A 20922-nucleotide genomic window follows, 5' to 3' on the forward strand; every position below is an offset into this window, starting at 1 on the left:
ACTCCGAAATGATCAAATCATCAAATGATTAGCATTATGAATGAAAAACTCACGTCGTCACGTGAGGCGTTGTCTATCTCAGCAGCCAGCGACTGGGCCTTGGTCTGGGTGGCAAACAGGTTCTTAGCCTCATACAGGCTCAGACTGAGGATCTGACCATTCAGGTCGTCGTTCTGTTCTCTCAGTTTCAGGTTCTCCTGTTGGGTGGAGGGGGGAGTGAAGGAGAGGGGAGGGACATAGAGGGGAGGGTGGGAGTTTGGGAGAGAGAAGAGGGAGGGGGAAGTAGAGGTAGAGAGGAGGGAAGGAAAGAGAGAGAGAGAGAGAGAGAGAGATGAGTATCATAGCTTGATTTGACAGACTGAAGCGATGGGTTTAGAGGGAGTCCACAGCTTGATGAGATTCATCTCAATTCTCCAAGCGCCCCACTTCATCCACACTGTGTCAGTAGGCAAGGCCTGTTAGATTAGACTACTGAAGCCTCACACAAATACACCCACGACAAACCATCTCTCGATTTCAACAGCAGCCGACACAGCACACCACATCTACAGTAACACCTACAGGACAGGACACGGGTTATTATGTTTATCACAGTGTTATGGCACAAACTGCGCCCTGTGTCGACAAGGGGTGAAGCTCTATAGGCGCTGTATGGTGGTGATATTAGCTGTGGTTAATGGGAGGGGTCAAAGGTTAAAGCTCACAAGAAACAACAGTGGGTTTGTTTACCGTCTGACCGTGACGGAGGCGTGCCCCAGCGGATACTACGAGGTGGCGGAGGTCAGAGGTCAGAGGAAAATCCTGCGAGACAAACCGCTGGACACACAGAGGAGAAGCAAAGAGGAGCACAGGGAGACATGAGAGGGAAGAGACTCATTCATCCCTGTTTGGAATACTATCACATCAGCTAGCTGATCTGCATTCTCTTTTGAACACTTTCTCAAATATGAAACAGTGCCATTATAAAAGAACAGATTTGAAAAAGTAACCTATGAGTGTTTTAAATACGGAGTTTCAGATAAGCACCATTTGATCTAAAAGTGTTGAGAAAAGAGAAAAAGGGTATCACATATCTGCCTAACACCAATTAGAGATGTTTCTCTTCCAGCCTTGTAGTTTAAACTTTGAATCAACGCTTGTGACTGCAGAAAATGGTTTACTTGTCTATGTGTCTGTGTAGTCTGGGTACTAGACTTTTTAGCTAACATTCCACTCCTGTCATTTGCCAAATGTAACAGTTGAGCAGAGACGGCAACCAGGCAAGTGTGAGAGGGAGAAAAAAAAGAGAGAGAGATAGAGAGCAAGACAGATCCAGATGAAAGCTGCAGGCAAGGCGAGGCACTGTGATTACTCTCCTAGCGTTACTGTCAGTTTGACAGAGTGTACTGACCGAAGGCAAGAAAGAAGCCTACAGTAGAATATCAAATCTTTACACATGAACATACCGCAATACTGCATGTCTCAGCATTAGAGCCTCTGCCTTGTCTGAGAGGACATCTTAGAAACACTTTCATCTTGATCTCTTATCTCATGTTTATACTAGGTCCGATGCTCGTAACAAGGATGGGGAACATTAACAATATAATTTCACTGCCCTTGACAGACAGATATCACTGGTATTCACTACCTAGAAATGGCACACTATCTAAGAAGTCGAAAGGACAACACTTACAGTAGATAAGACGCACTGTAGATAGATATGACTAGTGTATGCCACTCTCTATGTTGAGAGTGTACTCCCAGCATTAGACTATCACACGAAACACTGTTAACTCGCACCCCATGTCACGTTCCTGACCTATTTCTGTTAGTTTGTTGTATGTGTTAGTTGGTCAGGACGTGAGTTTGGGTGGGCATTTATGTTGTCTGTTTCTATGTTGGTTTAGGGTTGCCTGGTATGGCTCTCAATTAGAGGCAGGTGTTTGGCGTTCCTCTAATTGAGAGTCATATTTAGGTAGGTTGTTTCACAGTGTTCGTTGTGGGTGGTTGTCTCCTGTGTCAGTGTTTGTCGCACCATATGGGACTGTTCGGTTTGTTTTGTATATCGTTCTTTTGTGTAGTCTATTTTCCTGTTCGTGAGTTCTGCGTTGTATGTGAGTTCGCATGTCCAGGTTTGTCTACTCCGTTTTGTTGTTTTGTTAGGTTATAGTGAAGTTCGTGTTTTTTCGTCTTTTCTGTAAATAAATATGTCAACTTCAGAAGCTGCGTTTTGGTTCAATCCATGCTCCTCCTCTTCGGATGAAGAGGAGGGGGACTACCGTTACACCCCAGCATATAGTGGTGGCATATACAAACATATACAGTATACTTAGAGATGGAATTGAGAGGGAACGTGTGTAAAAAACAAAACAAAGGGGCCTCCCGGGTGGCGCAGTGGTCTAGAGCACTGCATCGCAGTGCTAACTGCGCCACCAGAGTCTCTGGGTTCGCCCCCAGGCTCTGTCGCAGCCGGCCGCGACCGGGAGGTCCGTGGGGCGACGCACAATTGGGCTAGCGTCGTCTGGGTAAGGGAGGGTTTGGCCGGTAGGGATTTCCTTGTCTCATCGCGCTCCAGCGACTCCTGTGGCGGGCTGGGCGCAGTGCGCGCTAACCAAGGGGGCCAGGTGCACGGTGTTTCCTCCGACACATTGGTGCGGCTGGCTTCCGGGTTGGAGGCGCGCTGTGTTAAAGAAGCAGTGCGGCTTGGTTGGGTTGTGCTTCGGAGGACGCATGACTTTCGACCTTCGTCTCTCCCGAGCCCGTACGGGAGTTGTAGCGATGAGACAAGATAGTAATTACTAGCGATTGGATACCACGAAAATTGGGGAGAAAAAACAAAACAAAAAAAAAACATTTTGTGTAAAAGATTGTTTTTGAGCCCCACCTGTTTGAGTCTCTTGCCCAATGAAATCCTAGCAAATACCCCAAAAGAGGAAGTAACAATGCATTCAATTAGAGTTAGCATTAGCCACTAGCTCTCAAGCCCACCTGTTTGAGTCTCTTGACCTCGTGCTCCAGCTCCATCTCTCTGGTCTTGGCGTTGAACTCCGTCAGCCCAGAGGAGGAGCTGCGGCCGCGGCCAGGCTTCTCTGTCTCCAGCTTGAACAGCTGCAGGTGCTCCAGCTCCCGACGAAGGTCCTCAATCAACTGCAGGAGAGGGACACAACCAGGGACGATATGTGGTAGCTGTCGTGAAGACTGTTTAGTATAAAGAGTACCTGGGATAGCCACGTAGACCAGTCTGATGCAGTGGGCAGACTGGTTTATGTACAAATGTATTCTATACAAACATTCAGCTACTAGAGACTTCAGAGGAGTGGGAGAGGCATCATGAGCTTTCGTTTCACACTACATGTAAAAGGGTGTATAAGTGTGTGTACACGCAAGTATAAGTGTGTGTGTGTGTGTGCGCGTGTGTCCCTGTGTGTGTGTTATCCCTCCTCCCACCTCCTGCATAGCCTCCCTCTCCTTCTGGAACTCGTGTCTGTTCTGCCTCAGCTTGTCCATCATCTTCCTGTAGAGGTCCATCTCATCCTTCAGCCTAAGACTGGTGTCCTCCAGCTTGTATGTCATACTCTGCTTCTCCTGACAACACACACATATAGACACATTGAAATACATGTGAAGATACACACAGAATAAAGCATGGATCGTTTTGAAACGTATGCCTGATTCACAATACAGGCCAAAGCCAAGACCATCTGTTCTGGGTTGGACTGGTTACGCATCCACTATAGTTGCTGGAACCGTGCTGGGAAGGACAATGTGAATAGAAAAGCCCCAAGCCAGCACAGTGCAGTTTGGGGCGGCCCTATAAGCCAAGTAGAACAACTTAGGGATAGGCAAAATAATACAACAAGCTGGAGAGAGTGGAGTCACTCAATCTCAAAACTGACCCCGATTACCCAATAACCTCTGCTTTACCCCAGCCTCCAGAGTAGCTCATCAAAATAAAAGTCACATGGTGTTCACACAATAAAGGTCCCACAGTATGAATATGGCATTAGGTTGTTAGGATGTATGCGGTAAGCAAGAACACAGTCAGTCTAATAATGCACAGTGAATAGTCCTGTAAGAAGAAACATTAAAGACACATACCTTAAAATTAACTATAATTTTAATGAATTTACAGTACTATACATAGTGCAAATACTGCAAAAAAAATTCTAACGCAAAAACAGCTATTCATAAAAATATTCTTTACAGCTGGCAATGAAATGTTGCCTGGCTCCCCAAACTCCTTGCTCCCTCCAAACGCTACGCCCACTGACATTATGACTGTAGCGAACTGCAAAAATCACTGAAGCTGGAGACTCATATCTCGCTCACTAGCTTTAAGCACCAGCTGTCAGAGCAGCTCACAGATCACTGCACCTGAGTCTGGATCTGAGTCCCTCCCGACGATTTTTAGAACGGAACAACATTCTAGCCACTGTGATTGGTTCCAGAAACCAATGGGTTGGGCCAGAGACAGAATACACATGGGTAAAGCGGAGGTTTGAAAATTCGTCATTGGCTTTGATACAATCAAATCGCTGATGACTTTGTTTTGTACAACGCCCCTCATTTTGACGTCACCACAAATTACTTTAACGATGGCAGTCTCAGACGGAAGTATGAGATGAACGACAGAGCAGCGAAAGAATTCAGTTTGAGTCGTCAGGCAACCTGAAGTGTATAGTATAGTATTTAGTTAGTGTGACTGTCTGTTAGGAGTTCACACAATCAAATGATCATGCAGACCAGTAATGCCAACTCCCTTGCATGTTTTCACCAGGCAGGCTAGAAGTAGAGGTGTTGATATGAGCCCAGCTGTAGCCTTCACACCTCCAAACGTGTGTGTGTGTGTGTGTGTGTGTGTGTGTGTGTGTGTGTGTGTGTGTGTGTGTGTGTGTGTGTGTGTGTGTGTGTGTGTGTGTGTGTGTGTGTGTGTGTGTGTGTGTGTGTGTGTGTGACCGTGGCAATTGGTCACATGCTGTTGATGGGTGGGTGTAGATGTTTTGTAACCAGTTATCGAGGTCTCTGTCTGTGTAGAGATAGTAGTACTGGAGTTGCATGAGTGAGAGCGTGTGTTTGTACTAAATGTAGCCTACTGTGTCTCTGAGGAAGATATGTAAGCAAGCACGCACATACCTCGTCCAGTTTCTCTGTCTGAGACTTCAGTCTGCACATGTTCACCGATATATCCCCGTTCTCCTCCTCTAGCTGTTGGACTCTGTAGGGGAAGAAGAGGAAACACATTATGATAATTCATCTATGTTTAATATGTCAGATACTGGATTCAGTATCTAACTCAAGGCCTAATCTATGGTATCTACCTAGCGCTATGGACTACACTCTTAGAAGAATGGGTTTTTAGGATGTCCCCATAGGAGAACCCTTTTTGATTCCAGGTAGAACCCTTTTTGGTTTCAGGTAGAACACTTTTGGGTTCCATGTAGAACCCTCTGTGGAAATTATTCTACATGGAACCCAAAGGGTTCTCTTATGGGGACAGCCAAAAAAACATTTTAGGTTATAGATAGCACCTTTGTGTACACGCATACATGTAAATATGAGTATCTACGATGCAGTGTATAAATGATTGAAGTAAGTGTGTTTGTGTGTGTGTTACCGGTTGTGTAGCAGCTCTAGCTCAGTGTTCTTGTCTCTCTCCATCTTGCTGTAGGCCTCACGGTGTCGTCTCTGCTCCTCCTCTGTGTTCTGCTCTGCCCGCGCCTCCTGGTCCTTCAACTGCTCCTCCAACTCGTGGATCCTGTGAGTGACACACACACGCACACACATACAGAAACATTAGCATAAATGAGATATGCAAAAAGAAATGCTCACACACACATATATATATATATATATATTTAAGAATGAATGTGTGTGTGTGTGCATTCCTACATGTGTTTGTTTGTATCTACGTGCGTGTGTGTGTGTGTGTGTGTGTGTGTGTGCGTGGGTGGGTGGGCATGCATGTGTGTGTGTGTGTAAACCTCCTACCTGTGAACCAGCTGTGTGTTCTCCTGCTTCAGCTTGGACTTGAGATCTCCGTTCATCAGCGTGTCATTCTCCAACTCTGCTACCTTCTTCTCTAGGTAACTCACCTGTGTGTGTGTGGGAGAGAGAGAGAGAGAGAGAGAGAGAGAGAGAGAGAGAGAGAGAGAGAGAGAGAGAGAGAGAGAGAGAGAGGGTAAGATATGTTATCTCATTCATTCATCCAATGTCCTTACTTCAGCCAGCACAATCAGCAACAAGCTCTGCCAGAGCCATTCAGCTCGATTCCTCTTGACAGTAGCAGCCAATGCAATCAATTTCACAATTAGTATCCCATCAATTTTCACGTTAATATAATGGAGTGCAGGTAGTGGAATGGTCACAGATAGAGACAGACACGATAAATGGTAGTCCCTTCCATAGAATTAAACAGAACACAATGTATCTCTACGGTACCTTCTCAGTGATGTCAATGTCACAGGAGTCGATGCTGTCTCGGAACAGGTCCTCTGTGCTGCCGTTGCTGCTGCTGAAGTTACTGGTGTGGAGGAGCTGCCTGCAGACAGAGAGAGAGGAAGAGAGAGGAAGAGACTGTTATACAAGACTTGAAGAAAAAACAATAAAATCTCTCCCAACTTTGGTAGTCCTAGAGCTATCCTTTTTTAGCTTCACCCTATAGGGCATCAATCTGAGCTTTACTGCTGAACCATAATGCCACTGTGTGTGTGTGTCCACTCCTGCAGAGAGAATGCTGCAGGATAGGATGTAAAAGGGACTATAAGCAAAAGGGCTGTGCCAGTGGGGGAGCTGATCATATTGCATAGAGTTCAGACACACACACACACATGCACACATCACACACTATTACACTACAAAGACACACAGTCATGCATGCCCATATGTACGCACACACACACGCACACACTCACACACACAGTGGCATTCAAACTGCCACCACAACATCTAGCCCCACTCTAACTAATGGAATGGCTTCACACCAGCCTCCATTACAGAGACTATTCATCAATAAGAGGAGGGGGAGAAAGGGAGGGAAAGAGTAAGGGAGGAGAGGAGGAGAGGAGTAGAGGTAGAGAGTAGGGAAGAGAGAGAGGAGATGAGAGGAGGAGAGGAGAGGTAAAGAGGAAAGGAAAGGGAGAGAGGAGGAGTGGTAGAGAGAGGGAGAGAGTAGTAGAGAGGGAGAGAGTAGAAGAGAGGGAGAGAGTAGAGAGAGGAGAGAATAGAAGAGAGGGAGAGAGTAGAAGATAGGGAGAGAGTAGAGAGAGGAGAGAGTAGAGAGAGGGAGAGAGTAGAAGAGAGGGCGAAAGTAGAAGAGAGGGCGAGAGTAGAGAGAGGAGAGAGTAGGAGAGGGAGAGAGTAGAAGAGAGGGAGAGAGTAGAGGAGAGGTAGAGAGTAGAAGAGAGGGAGAGAGTAGAAGAGAGGAGAGAGTAGAGAGAGGAGAGAGTAGAATAGAGGGAGAGAGTAGAGAGGGAGAGAGTAGTAGAGAGGGAGAGAGTAGAAAAAAGGGCGAGAGTAGAGAGAGGAGAGAGTAGTAGAGAGGGAGAGAGTAGAAGAGAGGGCGAGAGTAGAGAGAGGAGAAAGTAGGAGAGGGAGAGAGTAGAGAGGGAGAGAGTAGTAGAGAGGGAGAGAGTAGAAAAAAGGGCGAGAGTAGAGAGAGGAGAGAGTAGTAGAGAGGGAGAGAGTAGAAGAGAGGGCCAGAGTAGAGAGAGGAGAGAGTAGGAGAGGGAGAGAGTAGAAGAGAGGGAGAGAGTAGAGTAGAGGAGAGGGCGAGAGTAGAAGAGAGGTCGAGAGTAGAGGAGAGGTAGAGAGTAGAAGAGATGAGAGAGGAGAGAGTAGAAGAGAGGAGAGAGTAGGAGAGGGAAAGAGTAGAAGAGAGGGAGAGAGTAGAGGAGAGGTAGAGAGTAGAAGAGAGGAGAGAGTAGAGAGAGGAGAGAGTAGAAGAGAAAGTGAGAGTAGAAGAGAGGGAGAGAGTAGAGAGGGAGAGAGTAGAAGAGAGGGCGAGAGTAGAAGAGCGGGAGAGAGTAGAGAGTAGGAGAGGGCGAGAGTAGAAAGGGAGAGAGTAGAAGAGAGGGAGAGAGTGGAAGAGAGGGAGAGAGAAGAAGAGAGGGAGAGAGTGAGGGAGAGAAGGGAGAGAGGAGAAGAGAGGGAGAGAGTAGAGAGGGAGAGAGTAGAAGAGAGGGCGAGAGTAGAAGAGAGGGAGAGAGTAGAGAGTATGAGAGGGCGAGAGTAGAAAGGGAGAGAGTAGAAGAGAGAGAGAGAGTAGAAGAGAGGGGGAGAGTAGAGAGAGGAGAGAGTAGAAGAGAGGAGAGAGTAGAGAGGAGAGAGTAGAAGAGAGGGAGAGAGTAGAAGAGAGGAGAAAGTAGAGAGAGTAGAGAGGAGAAGAGAGGGCGAGAGTAGAAGAGAGGGAGAGAGTAGAGAAAGGGCGAGAGAAGAAGAGAGGGCGAGAGTAGAAGAGAGGGAGAGAGGAGTAGAGAGGGAGAGAGTAGTAGAGAGGAGAGAGTAGAAGATCGCGAGAGAGTAGAAGATAGGGAGAGAGTAGAAGAGAGGGAGAGAGTAGAGAGAGGAGAGAGTAGAAGAGGGAGAGAGTAGAAGAGAGGGAGAGAGTAGAAGAGAGGGAGAGAGTAGAAGAGAGGGAGAGAGTAGAAGAGAGGGAGAGAGTAGAAGATAGGGAGAGAGTAGAAGAGAGGGAGAGAGTAAAGAGAGGAGAGAGTAGAAGAGAGGGAGAGAGTAGAAGATAGGGAGAGGGTAGAAGAGAGGGAGAGAGTAAAGAGAGGAGAGAGTAGAAGATAGGGAGAGAGTAGAAGAGAGGGAGAGAGTAAAGAGAGGAGAGAGTAGAAGAGAGGGAGAGAGTAGAAGAGAGGGAGAGAGTATAAGAGAGGGAGAGTAAAGAGAGGAGAGAGTAGAAGAGAAGAGAGAGTAGAAGAGAGGGAGAGAGTAGAAGATAGGGAGAGAGTAGAAGAGAGGGGGAGAGTAAAGAGAGGGAGAGAGTAGAAGAGAGGGAGAGAGTAGAAGAGAGGGAGAGAGTAGAAGATAGGGAGAGGGTAGAAGAGAGGGAGAGAGTAAAGAGAGGAGAGAGTAGAAGATAGGGAGAGAGTAGAAGAGAGGGAGAGAGTAAAGAGAGGAGAGAGTAGAAGAGAGGGAGAGAGTAGAAGAGAGGGAGAGAGTATAAGAGAGGGAGAGTAAAGAGAGGAGAGAGTAGAAGAGAAGAGAGAGTAGAAGAGAGGGAGAGAGTAGAAGATAGGGAGAGAGTAGAAGAGAGGGGGAGAGTAAAGAGAGGGAGAGAGTAGAAGAGAGGGAGAGAGTAGAAGATAGGGAGAGAGTAAAGAGAGGAGAGAGTAGGAGATAGGGAGAGAGTAGAGAGTATGAGAGGGCGAGAGTAGAAAGGGAGAGAGTAGAAGAGAGAGAGAGAGTAGAAGAGAGGGGGAGAGTAGAGAGAGGAGAGAGTAGAAGAGAGGAGAGAGTAGAGAGAGGAGAGAGTAGAAGAGAGGGAGAGAGTAGAAGAGAGGAGAAAGTAGAGAGAGTAGAGAGTAGAAGAGAGGGAGAGAGTAGAGAAAGGGCGAGAGAAGAAGAGAGGGCGAGAGTAGAAGAGAGGGAGAGAGGAGTAGAGAGGGAGAGAGTAGTAGAGAGGAGAGAGTAGAAGATCGCGAGAGAGTAGAAGATAGGGAGAGAGTAGAAGAGAGGGAGAGAGTAGAGAGAGGAGAGAGTAGAAGAGGGAGAGAGTAGAAGAGAGGGAGAGAGTAGAAGAGAGGGAGAGAGTAGAAGAGAGGAGAGAGTAGAAGAGAGGGAGAGAGTAGAAGATAGGGAGAGAGTAGAAGAGAGGGAGAGAGTAAAGAGAGGAGAGAGTAGAAGAGAGGGAGAGAGTAGAAGATAGGGAGAGGGTAGAAGAGAGGGAGAGAGTAAAGAGAGGAGAGAGTAGAAGATAGGGAGAGAGTAGAAGAGAGGGAGAGAGTAAAGAGAGGAGAGAGTAGAAGAGAGGGAGAGAGTAGAAGAGAGGGAGAGAGTATAAGAGAGGGAGAGTAAAGAGAGGAGAGAGTAGAAGAGAGGAGAGAGTAGAAGAGAGGGAGAGAGTAAAGAGAGGAGAGAGTAGAAGAGAGGGAGAGAGTAGAAGATAGGGAGAGAGTAGAAGAGAGGGGGAGAGTAAAGAGAGGGAGAGAGTAGAAGAGAGGGAGAGAGTAGAAGATAGGGAGAGAGTAGAAGAGGGAGAGAGTAAAGAGAGGAGAGAGTAGGAGATAGGGAGAGAGTAGAGGACAAGAGAAAGGAAAAGAGTAGAGAGGTTGGGGAGAACACTATGCACATAGATCAGTGCTGGCAGGCCAATCTCTCTTTGTCAGTTTAATTCACAGTCTAGAGGGAAGTAGGACAAAACCCTAGACACTGTACATTGACCAAAATGAAAGGATATTTATATGATAGGTAAGCTATACAAAACCTTGAAAAGAGCCTATATAACTGACAATCTATTAGAAAAAAATAAACTATTAGAACCAAGAACTGATATTGGCACAATATGGAGGGAATGTTGGAAGATATCCCTCTAGTGGTGCAGGGGCTGTGCTTTGGCAAAGTGGGTGGGGTTATATCCTTCCTGTTTGGCCCTGTCCGGCGGTATCATCGGATGGGGCCACAGTGTCTCCTGACCCCTCCTGTCTCAGCCTCCAGTATTTATGCTGCAGTAGTTTATGTGTCGGGGGGCTAGGGTCAGTTGGTTATATCTGGAGTACTTCTCCTGTCTTATCCAGTGTCCTGTGTGAATTTAAGTATGCTCTCTCTAATTCTCTCCTTCTCTCTTTCTTTCTCTCTCTCGGAGAACATGAGCCCTAGGACCATACGTCAGGACTACCGGGCATGATGACTCCTTGCTGTCCGCAGTCCACCTGGCCTTGCTGCTGTTCCAGTTTCAACTGTTCTGCCTGCGGTTATGGAACCCCTACCTGTCCCAGACCTGCTGCTTTCAACTCTTAATGATCGGCTATGAAAAGCCAACTGACATTTATTCCTGATTATTATTTGACCATGCTTGTCATTTATGAACATTTTGAAAATCTTGGCTCTCTCTAATTTTCTCCTTCTCTCTTTTTTTCTCTCTCTCGGAGGACCTGAGCCCTAGGACCATACGTCAGGACTACCCGGCATGATGACTCCTTGCTGTCCCCAGTCCACCTGGCCTTGCTGCTATTCCAGTTTCAACTGTTCTGCCTGCGGTTATGGAACCCCTACCTGTCCCAGACCTGCTGTTTTCAACTCTTAATGATCGGCTATGAAAAGCCAACTGAAAATTATTCATGATTATTATTTGACCATGCTTGTCACTTATGAACATTTTGAACATCTTGGCCATGTTCTGTTATAATCTCCACCCGGCACAGCCAGAAGAGGACTGGCCACCCCTCATAGCCTGGTTCCTCTCTAGGTTTCTTCCTAGGTTTCGGCCTTTCTAGGGAGTTTTTCCTAGCCACCGTGCTTCTACACCTGCATTGCTTGCTGTTTGGGGTTTTAGGCTGGGTTTCTGTACAGCACTTCGAGATATTAGCTGATGTACGAAGGGCTATATAAAATAAACTTGATTTGAACATAACTAACAAAATTACAATTAACTAAAATGTACACTTAATCCAGTATGAACTAATGTATATAATTTTATTAGAGGAGACAAAATTCAACAGCACAACAGCAGATTCATGTATGTCTTAAGTGCAAAACTAACAATGAATCAATAATTCTGGAAAGGTATGGGCGGAGTTGAAAGTTGTCTGTCAAAAATATTACAATGTAAATGTACTTTTAATCAGTCTGTCTGCATATTTCAAGACATAGCAAATGGGGGTGTAGTGAGATACCCAATGGGTTGGGACAATACTTTTCTCGTCAATCATCTTGAATACTTAAAAAAACTCGAAATCAACCAATCCTCCGTTGTTAACACAATGGAAAGGTCAAATGCTTTATTATCTAAATGTTGAAAGTGTGTGGGCGACGGAGAGAAACAAGATGGTGTGGTTTGAGGCCATGTGGCGGAGAGTGATGCGGGCGCTTGAGATGGGGGTGTCAGCACGTGTGTCTGGGCAGGTGTGATATAGTTGGTGTTTGTTTGATGTTGTCGTTTGTATGTGTATTGTAAAATAACCTATAATAATGCCTCCACTGCATTGTATACAGGTACACTTGTATGTTGAACACAGTGCCCTTGCTTCAATGTGTACAAACAAGCATCTTAATTTGATCACCCTGTTGATCAATTTCCTTTATTTGCCCATATTTCCCGTTGCTGCAGGTTTATTTTCCTGCTGTGAGAAACTGGTCAAATTAAGATCTGTACACAGTAGTAACTGTTCTAGTAAAGTGAACACAGAAGAGGTAGAGAGGTTCAGTATACCTAAACCATTACCATATTACTTAGGAAGAATTACCTAGATAGTAGTCAAATACACTGGCTGATATAATGATCACATGACTAACGGACTGGAACAATAAGTAAATGGCCAACATACAAAAACAAACACAGTAACCACACATACATATGGAGACGTGACCGACCTGCCAAAGGCTGTGCTGGAGATTTTCCTATTGGGGCTGGAGAAAAAGAGTCAGAAAACATCCCAGTTAGTCTTTATCCTTGTCAGATGTCATGGATATGTCTAGAGACTTTAGTTTATTAGTTATAACAATGAATTATAGATAGTAAAGCTAATTGCTGTTTGATTGGTATTAAGGTAGTATTGTTAATCAGTATTTTGCACAAGAGGAGAAAGAGAGTGTGTGTTCCAAATAGCACCATGTTCCCTATAGTATATAGTGCACTACTTTTGACCAGAGCCCTATAAGCCCTGGTCAATAGTAGTGCCCTATAAGCCCTGTTCAATAGTAGAGCCCTACAGGGAAAAGGGTGCCATTTACAACACAACCAGAGAGTATGGCATGAAGGGCATGTCAATGTTAATGAAATAGCGTTCCCTGAGGGTGCTGCTGGGAACAGTAGTTTTGTGGGCTCAGCAATAGTTCTGTCTCAAAGCTTTGTGTCTGCTTCACCATTAAAGAGAGAAATCTCTCTCACGCACACACAGGTGTGAGGGTACACCTTATGCACACACAAATACATGTGCGCACACACATTTATGCCATTTCAAGCATCTCCCCAGACTGACTGCATGCTGACGGGGCATCTTTTTCTGTCTCCTCCTGTCCCTCCTTCAAGGATTGATCTTGTGAAGTCTTCCATCTCTCTGCCAGCAACACTTCACTCCCAGCGACTCTGCATCATACATCTTTGCTTTAATTTATCCTTCTCCTACAATCCCTCTCTTTGTCGCTTTTTCCTTCTCTGCATGCCCATTCACCTATTTATCATTCCACGTTCTCTCACCTCCCTCCTCTCCCTCTCTCCCTCTCCCATTCCCCTCTCTCCCTCTCCTCTCTTTACTACTCCCCCTGTCTTTACTTGCTCTCCTGCAGAAGGTAGGGGTCTGACTAATTACAGTTAGCCCAGGTATTCATCTTAGTAGAGAATAATCTTTTCAGGCAGAAGAACTGCAGAGTCAGCAGAGACAGAGCAGCAGTTGAAGGGAAGACAAAACGATTCCAGAGTCCTCACCACTTCATTACATTCATTACCGAGTTCTCCAGCCTAGGGCCACTACTGCTATGGCTTACATATAGTAGGAGTGCAGGTGTGTGCTTGTCTGGGTGTGTGTGTGTGTCTGTATACAAGAGAGTCTATATAAGTAAGTTCTATGTGAGATGTGAGTGTTTCAGTCAGTGTGTGTTCATCAAAGAAGGTGTGGGTGTGTTAGTTTACAGAGGAAGTGATTAAATCCATAAAGATCACACAGGATAACATGTCTGAAAACGTAACAAGTTGTGTGTGTGTGTGTGTGTGTGTGTGTGGGCGGGGACAAGACATTTAAGCTCTTGGTGACATCATCAAAATTAACAGCAGGTCACTATGACAGTATTATTTAACCTATCTTACCTACAGTACAATAGTCAGTCAGGGTAAACATAGTGGACAATAGAAGTGTGTCATTTCCCTGAAATAATGACCAGGTTAATTTTCTGTGAGAACACATCTCATTCTCAGAGCCAGGAGTTTAACTGTCCACGTGATCTGACATGAAAAAATCCTGCGCCAGTTCCAGTTCCACCTATTCAGCTGGGCTCGTACGTTTAATGGTGTCGGTGGGTGTCCTGTGTTACCTGTTGGCTTTGAGGTTCTTCAGCCTGGCCTCCAGGTCGTTGAGTAGGTTGACCTTCTTACAGCACTGGGAACAGTACACATCCATCATCTCATTGTTGTACAGGTGGCGTGTCTTCCTGGGGCTCTGGCCAGCACTACACACACAGATGAAGATAAACTGTTAGAGACAGAATATAAACACACACAGTAAAATCTGATTTAAAAAACAGATACAGGCACACACATACACACACACATGATAACAAATGCACTACACACAAACATACACATGGATTTTGTGTTGTAAATATGTGGTAGTAGAGTAGTGGCCTGAGGGAATACGTGTTATGAAATCTGTTGTGAAATGTAATGTAAATGTTAATTGTATATAACTGCCTTAATTTTGCTGGACTCCAGGAAGAGTAGCTGCTACCATGGCAGGAACTACTGGGATCATCATAAATACAAATATACAAATACAGTAGACACACAAACACATTACATGCACGTACAAACACCCACACACACTGCTGTCTGGGTTTACTACACGTTAACATGCATTTCACATAACACACTATTTCCCATGGAAACGTACACGACCATCTACAAATATCATAAAGCACTAATCTAAACTCAGAAGTAGGACAAAAATAAGTCCATAGTAATGAGTTTAGGTACTTGATATTCGGAGCAGGACCAAGGAAGCTGAATAGTGTTGGGAGTAAATCCTCATGCAAAACAGCTCTATAGATGAAAATTAATCAAGAGAGGCCCTGGGGGCCATATAGGCTACGTCTCCAATGGCACCCTATTCCCTTTATAGTGCACTACTTTTGACCAGGGCCAATAGGTCTCTGTTCAAAAGTAGCGAAATATGTAGGTAATAGGGTACATTGGGACGCCATCATACTCAGTTCCAGTCAAGAATAAAAACTAATGAGTTGGTAAGTGAAGCTCTGAGAGAGGAGAGAAGCAGCCTGAAGTGGGTACACACACACACACACACACACACACACACACACACACACACACACACACACACACACACACACACACACACACACACACACACACACACACACACACACACACACACACACTGGGAGATTAAGAGGGTAACAGACTTATAGGACAGGAGGTATGAGACTTGACAGGGGCTGTTTTGTGAAAATATAACATTTTGCTCTGTGGGGTTCAATAAGTCATCATCACTTGGATCTGAAATCGTTCAAACTCTTAGCTCTGTGTGTTTGTATTTCTGGGTTGGGTGATGCTGTGCATGCATTTGTCATCTTTTGTTGCACAGTGTTATGCAGATTTCTCTAGTTTATCAGTTTGCCTTTCTGGGTCACATGATGTTTGACAGGTAATGATTCATCTTCGTGTTTGTTTTTCTGTCTCATATCATTTGACACAGTTTTGGTCATGTATACGTTTGTATTTCTCATTGCATATGGTGTTCCCCAATTCTATGTGGATGTTGTAACGATACTATATGTAATAGTGTGTCTGTGTATTAGTGTGTCAGGGTCTCCTCTTACCTGGAGGGTACAGAGGAGCCAAGGTCAGAGTAGCCGTTGGTGCGCGTCTCGTCCTCGGGGCAGGGGCTGCTGGGAGTGTAGTCCACGTCCTCTCCCTCTCCGTAGTCCTCAAACTGCTCCTCGTTCAGAGAGGCAGAGGAACGCGTCGACAGGTCAGAGGCCACCGATGGGTTTAGCTGACTGCACCTGCAAAAACAGGAAGTAGACTTTCAGGAAGTAACATTCAATAAGTTTAAAGTGTCGTAGTGAAAAAAGACAAATTGTACATTCATTTTTCAATAATAAGGGTGACTATTCAGATTCTGACAGTACAGATTTTTTTATAAGATTGCAAATTATATACACTGCTCAAAAAAATAAAGGGAACACTTAAACAACACAATGTAACTCCAAGTGAATCACACTTCTGTGAAATCAAACTGTCCACTTAGGAAGCAACACTGATTGACAATAAATTTCACATGCTGTTGTGCAAATAGAATAGACAAAAGGTGGAAATTATAGGCAATTAGTAAGACACCCCCCAAAACAGGAGTGATTCTGCAGGTGGTGACCACAGACCACTTCTCAGTTCCTATGCTTCCTGGCTGATGTTTTGGTCACTTTTGAATGCTGGCGGTGCTCTCAATCTAGTGGTAGCATGAGACGGAGTCTACAACCCACACAAGTGGCTCAGGTAGTGCAGTTCATCCAGGATGGCACATCAATGCGAACTGTGGCAAAAAGGTTTGCTGTGTCTGTCAGCGTAGTGTCCAGAGCATGCAGGCGTTACCAGGAGACAGGCCAGTACATCAGGAGACGTGGAGGAGGCCGTAGGAGGGCAACAACCCAGCAGCAGGACCGCGACCTCCGCCATAGTGCAAGGAGGTGCACTGCCAGAGCCCTGCAAAATGACCTCCAGCAGGCCACAAATGTGCATGTGTCAGCATATGGTCTCACAAGGGGTCTGAGGATCTCATCTCGGTACCTAATGGCAGTCAGGCTACCTCTGGCGAGCACATGGAGGGCTGTGCGGCCCCACAAAGAAATGCCACCCCACACCATGACTGACCCATCGCCAAACCGGTCATGCTGGAGGATGTTGCAGGCAGCAGAACATTCTCCACGGCGTCTCCAGACTCTGTCACGTCTGTCACATGTGCTCATGTGCTCAGTGTGAGCCTGCTTTCATCTGTGAAGAGCACAGGGCGCCAGTGGCGAATTTGCCAATCTTGGTGTTCTCTGGCAAATGCCAAACGTCCTGCACGGTGTTGGGCTGTAAGCACAACCCCCACCTGTGGACGTCGGGCCCTCATACTACCCTCATGGAGTCTGTTTCTGACCGTTTGAGCAGACACATGCACATTTGTGGCCTGCTGGAGGTCATTTTGCAGGGCGCTGGCAGTGCACCTCCTTGCACAAAGGCGGAGGTAGCGGTCCTGCTGCTGGGTTGTTGCCCTCCTACGGCCTCCTCCACGTCTCCTGATGTACTGGCCTGTCTCCTGGTAGCGCCTGCATGCTCTGGACACTACGCTGACAGACACAGCAAACCTTTTTGCCACAGTTCGCATTGATGTGCCATCCTGGATGAACTGCACTACCTGAGCCACTTGTGTGGGTTGTAGACTCTGTCTCATGCTACCACTAGAGTGAGAGCACCGCCAGCATTCAAAAGTGACCAAAACATCAGCCAGGAAGCATAGGAACTGAGAAGTGGTCTGTGGTCACCACCTGCAGAATAACTCCTGTTTTGGGGGGTGTCTTGCTAATTGCCTATAATTTCCACCTTTTGTCTATTCCATTTGCACAACAGCATGTGAAATTTATTGTCAATCAGTGTTGCTTCCTAAGTGGACAGCTTGATTTCACAGAAGTGTGATTGACTTGGAGTTACATTGTGTTGTTTAAGTGTTCCCTTTATTTTTTTGAGCAGTGTATTTCACATGAGGTAGATGAGTTACATGTACATTAACAAGTCTAATCTCTACAGTTATTTTTATAAAGAGAGTTCACTTATAAAGACACCATATGTTCAACACCACACAAAGAATAACAACTAAAAGAGGCACTCACTTGTCTCCAGGAAAGAAAAGTCCCCCCAGTCCATCCTCCTTGTCTCCTCCGCTCCTCCCCCCTTCAGAGACATCTGATCCTGGGTTGCTCTCCACAGCACTGTCCATGTCTAACTCTGCCCTCTCTCTGCCCTCCACCTCTCCTTCCTCCTCTCCCTCTGGGAATAGATGGCACCCAGGCTCTGGGTTAAGGGACACCCGCGTGCACGTGATGACCGGATGTGCAAGGGCTTTGTCAACACGCTGTAGAGCGAGAGAGAGATTTGATTTATTAGGATCCCCATTAGCTGACGATAATGGCGACAGCTAGTCTTACTGGGGTCTGAAACATAACGAAAAACACATTACAGACAAAATATTTGAACATTTACATACAGAGTGAGGTAAGCAGGGGATGTACACACACATAGGCATGCGTGCACACACACACACACACACACACACACATTTTTGTGCATTCAACAGAACTACGGGACTATGCAAATAGTATTCTCAGACCTTCAGTCAAAATATTGATAGCGTCTAACACTGATAGACATGTTTTTAGGGTTTTTAGGGTTACATGTTGGTTGTGAACATTGAGCTCAAACTTGAAATCCAAGTGCTAGAACTAGTGCTCAAAATGAGGTCTTAACTCATACAAGGTGTTAAGTAAAACACTAAAGGGATTTAAATCAGGCTTGTGGATTCCTTCATTGTGGGAAGACTCTGGGGGTCACAGAAGGTCATGGAGGGTATTGAGTTGGGGTCAAAGGTCATGAGACTGGTCATTCAGTTTCACTCTAACAGCTCTAATCCAGTCTAATGGTAATAAAGTAAAGAACAACCGATAACCGATAATCAGCCGACCCGATATATCGGACAAATATTGGCCTTTTCTAGTCTATCGACTATCGGCCCTTCTCTATCGGCTTGGCCAATAGTCCCTTCTACATAGCAAAGCTGCTGCTATGCTAGCCACCACCACTCACTGCCTGAGCCACGAGCACTGCACAATGCAGAGGAATGTCTAGCTGGGAAAGTCAGCAGCAGCAAACTAGCTCATTCTCCAACAGAAAGGTGCAGTATTGAGAAATGGATAAATTGACCAAAATCAAACTCCTGTTGCAAATATTAGTTTAGTTAATTCACTAATAATAAGGCTTGTGTCGACGTGCCCCGGCATGCATGCAATAAGCTAAGTAGATAGCTATGTGACCTTTTAGCAATATTACGATAACTAACCATTTCATCTGTGGTGTTATCTAGCTAGCTATATGCTAGCTTGCTGGCTATATAAGGAAGGTGCTAAGATATCAGATAGGAGCTAATAGCCAACGTAGCAAGCTAACGTTAGCTGGTTATCATTTTGAACATGCACCCTTTTCAGCAACGAGCCAATATCTGACTTGCGGAGTAAAGTTAGCTATTTACAGGTGTGCTGATCTGACCAGCCGCAATAGCATCCGTAAATTGACAGTTGATAGTTGGGTTAAATGATTGTTGTAATAGGGAAAGAAAGAAGTGTTTTAAAATGCCTAAATAAAGGTTGGCAATAGGTTTAGCTACCTAAGAATATTCCTGCATATTAAATGTTTATGGACCAAGAAAGCTATAGATCATCACGTGTTTGTGCGTTCTCACGTCTCAAACTATTGGCAGATTTGAGTCATTCAGACAGAACGTGCTTGGTCATTTAATCTTTTTTCCTACCCTCGCTATCCTTGTTAGATATTATGCACATTTATGGCTTGGCAGCAAATGTCATCGCCATTGAGCTAGTTCTCATAGTAGCAGTGAACATCACCAAGTGATATGAGCGATGGAGATAGATGTAAGGACATGTGAAAGGGAGCGGAGTTACAGCCTCGCTCTATCCAATCGTAGCTGTAGGATAAAGTTACAAACCGCCGATTTGTTGACAGATAGCTGAACTAGCCAACTGAGTTGTTTTGAATTTCATCCAGGCAGTTTAGAGATGCTTACTGACAGATAGTAGAAAAAAATCCAGATCACGGAAAATGACAAAATATACTAGTTTGATAAGCATCCATGATCACAAATCATGACGTTAAATTGGACCCATTTGCATTGAATAGATGTTCTTTTATATTCTCAAACTAACAGCAGTGTCTACATGATGTCCTTCCATACAGGCGTGACATGCTGGAGTGATGCTTCTATGCAAATGTTGTTGATCAGTAGGCTGATTGGCCAGCATTGTCCAGATTTGGCCGGGGTAGGCCGTCATTGTAAATAAGATTTTGTTCTTAACTGACTTGCCTAGTTAAATAAAGGTTGAATTCAAAATATAAAAAAACTCAGGGCTGGATGCCAAAAGTACTCTTCCTAACATCACTAGAACTCTGTTGGAGCCTGTCTGCCTCCCAGAACACACACACATAAATACACACACACGCACGTACACAGTCACTACCTGGAAAGCATACACACACATCTTTGTGCAGGCTACAGGACAACGCAAATAGTACTCTCAGCCTTATTAACATCACCAGTCAAAACATTGATAGCATTAAACACTGACAGATACATTCTTAGGCTTTCAGTAAAGTTCAAAACATGTTGGTTGAACAGTGATCAGTGAACAGTGAGCACAAACCTAAAATGCAAGTGCTAGAACAAGTGCTCAAATGTGGTCTTAACTCAAACAAGGTCGTAAGTGAAACACTAAAGGAATTTCAATTAGGCTAGTGGAACCCGTCACTGTGAGAAGACCCAAGAGGTCACAGAGGGTATTGAGGTTATTGAGGTGGGGGGGGGGGGGGGGCAAAGGTTAAAGGTCATGAGACACTTGTCATTTATTCAGTGTCACGCCAACAGCTCTAATCTAGTCTAATGCTAATAGAGGAACCTTACTTTATCTCTACATACCGGAGAAGTAGGAGAGAGGGAGAGAGGGAGAGAGGGAGAGAGAGAGATGGAGATGAGAAAGAGAGAGGTAGAGAGGCCAGCCCAATTACACACAGGTACATCCCACACAGAGCATTAGACAGCTTTAGAGGATTCTCTCTCTCGCTCTCGCTCTCGCTCTCTCTCTCAACCTGTATGCAAACACACACACACACTGTCTGTAGGATTAAGCGACAGCAGCAGGGACCCTGAGGCAGGGAGGGCCAGGGACAATACAAGGAGAAAGAGCCTGTTTAGTATTCCATAGAGGACCAGGAGGGGGTCTTCACAT

At 45.4% G+C, this 20922-nt stretch overlaps 1 protein-coding gene across 4 annotated transcripts in view; it reads right to left on the reverse strand.

The window, feature by feature from the left end:
* LOC129836885 (rab11 family-interacting protein 4A-like) overlaps positions 1 to 20922 on the reverse strand; it is an 87910-nt gene that overhangs the window by 4690 nt on the left and 62298 nt on the right. For 3 of the 4 annotated variants that reach the window (XM_055902929.1, XM_055902931.1, XM_055902932.1), the window contains 12 exons: positions 17743 to 17984; positions 15691 to 15876; positions 14170 to 14304; positions 12514 to 12549; positions 6418 to 6517; positions 5968 to 6071; positions 5594 to 5734; positions 5113 to 5194; positions 3427 to 3564; positions 2968 to 3126; positions 730 to 816; positions 54 to 197 (listed from right to left, as the gene is read on the reverse strand). In XM_055902929.1, coding sequence (XP_055758904.1) covers positions 54 to 197; positions 730 to 816; positions 2968 to 3126; positions 3427 to 3564; positions 5113 to 5194; positions 5594 to 5734; positions 5968 to 6071; positions 6418 to 6517; positions 12514 to 12549; positions 14170 to 14304; positions 15691 to 15876; positions 17743 to 17984 — 1554 coding nt within the window. The remainder of the gene's footprint in view (positions 1 to 53; positions 198 to 729; positions 817 to 2967; positions 3127 to 3426; positions 3565 to 5112; positions 5195 to 5593; positions 5735 to 5967; positions 6072 to 6417; positions 6518 to 12513; positions 12550 to 14169; positions 14305 to 15690; positions 15877 to 17742; positions 17985 to 20922) is intronic. The other variant, XM_055902930.1, reaches the window with a different exon arrangement.

Source organism: Salvelinus fontinalis, chromosome 3 (genome assembly GCF_029448725.1).
Source record: "Salvelinus fontinalis isolate EN_2023a chromosome 3, ASM2944872v1, whole genome shotgun sequence".
In the NCBI taxonomy this organism is placed as follows: domain Eukaryota; kingdom Metazoa; phylum Chordata; class Actinopteri; order Salmoniformes; family Salmonidae; genus Salvelinus; species Salvelinus fontinalis.